Raw genomic sequence first — 6000 nt, forward strand, 5'->3', positions numbered from 1 at the left:
ATTTATCAGACATGAAACTTGATCACCTGCACGGTATTTATCAGACATGAAACATTTATCAGCTGCATGTTATTTATCAAACATGAAACTTGATCACCTGCACGTTATTTATCAGACATGAAACTTTATCACCTGCACGGTATTTATCAGACATGAAACATTTATCACCTGCACGTTATTTATCAGACATGAAACTTGATCACCTGCACGTTATTTATCAGACATGAAACTTTATCACCCGCACGTTATTTATCAGACATGAAACTTTATCAACTGCACGTTATTTATCACACATGAAACATTTATAACCTGCACGTTATTTATCAGACATGAAACTCTATCACCTGCACGTTATTTATCAGACATGAAACATTTATCACCTGCACGTTATTTATCAGACATGAAACAATTGTGTCTTTATCTTAACAGGTCATGAGAGAAACATAGGATTGTGTTGGTGTTACCTGTGCGACAGCCTCAGTCTTCCGGAGTTTGTCCTCCCACGTCACCGTCATCTCCTGGATCAGTTTCTCAGACTCCTCCAGTCGCTCCTTCAGCTCGGGAGCCTTCATCGACTGAAGAAATACCAAACGTGACAAAATTTGAATCTATCTTCTCACTTCACTTGTTGTCATTCACAGTCATTAAGTAAGAAAACAACACACATGTTCGTCTTTTATGCATTCTAAATCGTAAATAAAAGCTAGCAAGAGTCAGCTAACAATTGAGGTAATAGGAGTCGCTCTATTCCGCCTATAAAGTGCTGTGAAAAACCTCCATCAATGTTTTATGTAAGTATATATGTAATGTAGTAACATTCATAATAACATGTAATATTTACATATTTTGATCATTTTTTGAATTCGACAGCGTATTAATTTCACAGACGCATCCCAATGTTGACTTTCCCTTCCACAACAACACTACTAATCATGGCAGACTTGATGAGAGACAACAAACATAACAAAACAATCACTTACTGTACAACGTCTGCTCTCCCTGGGATATAGACTGATGGGATGTTTATATCTTCCCCTTTACATTATCATCATCATCATCCTCACAAAGGGTTAAAAAATGAGTGTATATTTCGTGTCTTTCTCGCCATCTAAGTTGGATGTCAAAGTTTAGCAACTTGTGGGTTTATGTCCACAACCTTCTACTATCCCAGTGAGAGGCATGATTTATCATCTAGAATGAACTTTCACCAACTCAGAGGCGATGCAGCAGCTCATTATGTCAATATAGCAGCATAAGCTTGTTAGCTCTCTAAAAGTAGTTCCTCAGTGTTAGCGCTTACGATAACAATATTGCTAATACTTGTTAATATTCAGGTCACCACATGTAAATGGAGTATTGTTAGATGCATTGTTAGCCATCTCTTACTTGCCATATTTTATGATTTAGAATGCATAAAAAAAGTGTGAACTTGTCTTCCATTATGATTGTGACTGATAGGTTTGAGTCCAAAAAGTGCAGTTCCCCTTTAAAAGAAGTGCAAAACCAGAACCTCGGCCTCAGTGAGCTGCTCCCTTAGTTTTTCCACTTCCTCTCGCAGCTCCCTGATGATTCTGGCGTTGGGGTCTTCGTTGACCACCGCGTGGTTGACGATACTTTTGGCGCGGTGGGCGTAGCGCAGCGTGGACAAGGTCTCGTCGTAGTTGTCTGCCGCCGGGCTGATGGTGGCCACCATGGCCGTGCGGCTGTTCCCCCCCAGACTGTCCTGCGCTCACACACATGGAAGTAGGCGTCAGGTGGGGCGTACAGGTGAGCAGGAAGTGGGACACGTGTGGTACCTTCAGCAGCCAGGTGAGCACCGAGTCCCTGTAGGGGACAAACTTGCCCCTGGTCTTCCCTGCACTCTGCTCCGCCAAGGCTGAGATCACTAAACCCAGAGTACTGAGAGATCTAGGGGCCGAGAACATTCAAGTTTTCACACAGTTATGGCAGTTAAGGCGGCCCTCAGAGGGCCACTTGTAGCACTGAGTAATTCATAAATATTAAGGATATTATTACGCCATCTTTTTTTACCGTACGTCAATTCTTTATCGTAGAATTGACCACCTTTGTTTCACAGCATAAATGGGAAAATGCTACCATGTTTGTGTGACAGTAAAATTCTAGCAACTGAGCAGGAAAGTGGTTTTTCTTACTGTTTACGATCTACAATTTAATGAGAAACTTGATTTTCTTTATCATGATTTTCATTTTAACAAAAAAAGTTTTTAAGGGATAATAATACATTTGTTACATTATTAAGAAAGACAAAATACTTTATTTTCTGGACTATAAGCCGCTACTTGTTTTCCCATGCTTTGAATCCTGCGGCTTATAAAACGGTGCGGCTAATTTAGGGATTTTACTTCGCCAACGACCATAATATTTTGTATTTCACAAATAGTTTTCATAGAACACTGATAGAGACACTAAAAAGGTGTGTTATTGTTTGTGCCATGGCGCCATCTTTTGGACATGTTCGCTCACAGCAGGTGCTGCGGGTTGAAATGTACTTCGCGTTTTGTGCCTTGAACCGAAAGTATAACCGTCCATAGCGTTTCTACTCGTATGGATTCTTCATTCATCACTCCAAGCAACGTTTGTAAGTTTTACAATATAACTACAACAGTTCTCACTTACTAAAGCGTCCCATGCGTGATGTCTGTAGGAGTGTTTTTTATGCATTTTTGTACGTGCTATCGTAATGTAATAAAGCTAGCGGCGTTAGCATGAGCTACTATGCTAACACGTTTGTGTTAGTATTATTCACTTATGAAGGCATTATTTTTGTATTGTTTCAGTTTCACAAATTCCTCAGTAAAGTCACCAAAACGTCACCGTGGAGTTTTTGAGTCTGTTTAGCTGATTGGAGAGCTAGCTTGCGCAGCTAGTGGGTCCATGACGATGACTTCTGTTTTGTTTGATCAGCCGTTTTACTGCAGTGTTATGAACACTGTTTGGAAACAATTAAAGTATGTAAATGAACATTTACAAAATATTTTGTACACCTATTATATATGCGGCCTATAGCCCGGTGCACTTATATATGTAAAAAATGGTCTTCTAAAATTTGGTGGGCGTGGCTTACAGTACATTCCAGTGCGCTCTATGTCCTGGAAAATATGGTAATAGTTTATTATTACCGATTGTTACTTTCCAGCCTAAATTCATGCAAATGTAACTAACGTTATTAAAATGAACAACATTATTATTACTGATTCATACACAAGTCAAGGAGATATGAGTATTTATTACTATTTTAAGAAAAAATGTATGATAATATATTTGTTATATTATTAGATAATATTAAATACAAATTATATAGAATATATATATTTTTCTGTCAAATCACAAAGAATGAATAGATAGAGTAAGGAAAGATTATTCAGGATATATTTTGTATATACTTTTTCATAACATGGTCACTACTGCCTAGTTTCTCTTGTTATATTCTTATTTTACTGTTATATTTTTATTCTCATTGTTGCTTTTTATTTTTATTGTTATTGTAATATTTTTCTATTTTGTTTCCATTTATACCCCCTTTATTTACTTTTTAAATTCGATCTCAATTCTGCACACTGCTGCTGGAATTGTAATTTTCCTGAGGGAAATCTCCTGAAGGAATCAATAAAGTACTATCTATCTATCTATCTATCTATCTATCTATCTATCTATCTATCTATATATATATTTTTTTTCTGTCAAATCACAAAGAATGAATAGATAGAGTAAGAAAACATTATTCAGGAATATTATTTTCAGGCTTTTGCAGGCCACATGAAATTATGTGGTTCTTAGCCATTGTTGGGCCGCGAGCGCCCCCCTACAGGGTCGACAAAAAAATCCATCCATCTATCTATTTTCTACCGCTTGTCCCTCTCGGGGTCGCTGGAGCCTATCCCAGCTGCATTCGACGAGGAAGGCGGGGTAGACACTGGACAAGGGGCCACCTCATGGCAGTCAAGAAAAAATATGTTTCTCCTATCTGGTTCGTGTGGGCCGCACGGTACTCAGTTGTAATACACTTTTCCACCACTTGTGGCAGTAATGACAGTATTAAACGAACAGAAGAAGTCTGGAGCTAATGTAAAAGTTTAATCGCAAAAAATATGACTAAAGTGGTGAAGCTGTATTTTTATTTGCTTTTAAATTTTGACGGTTTATTATTATTTAGAATTAATTTAGTTAGAATTTAGAGTATTAAGTATTAATTGATTTTTCATCGTTTTTTCCGAGTCCCTTCTTTTGGTTCCATGGTTGATGGATGCTTATCATGTGCCAAGATTCCTCCTGTTAAAACTCTAAGCAGGTTTAAATTCATTCATGAATACAATTCAAATCAAGAGTCACATTGCTAATTCAGTGTTAATATTTGAGTGTGCCCTCCTCTCACTTGTTGATGTTGCTTCCTTCTTTCAGCCGTTCTCCGGCCGCCCCGGTCTTGGCTGCACGCTCACTTCCTGCCAGGTCCACCAGACTCAGCTTGCTCACCTTCTCCCCGCTGGTCTGCGGGGAACCACACCCAAGAGAGCAGTGACAAGCTTGTCCGCAATATTATTTTTCGAGCTAGTGGGCAGCCTAGGACGGAGTCGGCTCTCGCAATATGCGTTGCTTATTCCCCTTTTGTTGTTGTTTTACCTTTGTAGCTGTTTGTAGAAATGGCGCGGCTGAAGTGGCAGCTGGTTGCATCAGTTATGTGCCTTTTTTTAATGTCTTTTATGTCCTTTGTGGGTTTTTTATGTTTCCTTCTTATTCTGTGGCCTTTTTGTATCTGCACTGCAACCACATCTTTTCATCAATATTATACACACATAATACACATCAGTGATTCTCAATGGTTGTGGGCCAAATAATCACTTGATGAAAGAACAGTGTTTTATTTTCCTAAAACAGTGTGACTGTTCAAACTGTGTGTCATGTTACAGTGGCCAAAATACAAAATGTACTTGTTCAATAAAACCTCAACCTTGTTTTAATAAATACTTAGATTGGGGGTTGGCAACCCACGGCTCTAGAGCCGCGTGGGGCTCTTTAGAGCCGCCCGAGTGGCTCCCTGGAGCTTTTTCTAAAATGTATGAAAAAAATTAAGATGGGGGGGAAAACATATACTTTTTGTTTTAATCTGGTTTCTGTAGGAAGACAAACATGACACAAAGCTTCCTAATTGTTAGAAATCCCACTGTTTATATGAAACATGCTTCACTGATGAGAGTATATAATAATATTATGAAGATATAGATAATATATATGTAACAAATAATATATATGTAATAAATATATGAATCAATCAATCAATGTTTATTTATATAGCCCTAAATCACAAGTGTCTCAAAGGGCTGCACAAGCCACAACGAATATCCTGTATTGCAATGAGAGAAGTGTGTGTGTGTGTGTGTGTGTGTGTGTGTGTGTCTCACCCCTGACTGCAGGTCCATCAGTGTGTGTGTGAGGGTGATGTTGAACACGCCATGAGACCGACTGCTCTCTTCATTCATGTTAGTGGCGGCCACCGTGCGAGATTTATTTCCCTCTGACATCAGACACTCGATGTCCTGCAACATCCAGCACAATCACAACATGTTGACCTCATCTGACATTTGACAACGACAGGTACTACTATTGAACAATATATGACTAGTACTACTGAGTACTACTATTGGACAATATATGACTAGTACTACTGAGTACTACTATTGGACAATATATGACTAGTACTACTGAGTACTACTATTGGACAATATATGACTAGTACTACTGAGTACTACTATTGGACAATATATGACTAGTACTACTGAGTACTACTATTGGACAATATATGACTAGTACTACTGAGTACTACTATTGGACAATATATGACGAGTACTACTGAGTACTACTATTGGACAATATATGACTAGTACTACTGAGTACTACTATTGGACAATATATGACTAGTACTACTGAGTACTACTATTGGACAATATATGACGAGTACTACTGAGTACTACTATTGGACAATAT

At 38.3% G+C, this 6000-nt stretch overlaps 1 protein-coding gene across 2 annotated transcripts in view; it reads right to left on the reverse strand.

The window, feature by feature from the left end:
- Positions 1 to 6000, reverse strand: part of LOC133640984 (kinesin-like protein KIF13B) — a 92838-nt gene that overhangs the window by 47006 nt on the left and 39832 nt on the right. For both annotated transcript variants that reach the window (XM_062034745.1, XM_062034744.1), the window contains exons 9-13: positions 5418 to 5552; positions 4394 to 4506; positions 1797 to 1908; positions 1511 to 1723; positions 465 to 575 (exon numbers count right to left, since the gene is read on the reverse strand). In XM_062034745.1, coding sequence (XP_061890729.1) covers positions 465 to 575; positions 1511 to 1723; positions 1797 to 1908; positions 4394 to 4506; positions 5418 to 5552 — 684 coding nt within the window. The remainder of the gene's footprint in view (positions 1 to 464; positions 576 to 1510; positions 1724 to 1796; positions 1909 to 4393; positions 4507 to 5417; positions 5553 to 6000) is intronic.

This window comes from Entelurus aequoreus, linkage group LG23 (assembly GCF_033978785.1).
Source record: "Entelurus aequoreus isolate RoL-2023_Sb linkage group LG23, RoL_Eaeq_v1.1, whole genome shotgun sequence".
In the NCBI taxonomy this organism is placed as follows: domain Eukaryota; kingdom Metazoa; phylum Chordata; class Actinopteri; order Syngnathiformes; family Syngnathidae; genus Entelurus; species Entelurus aequoreus.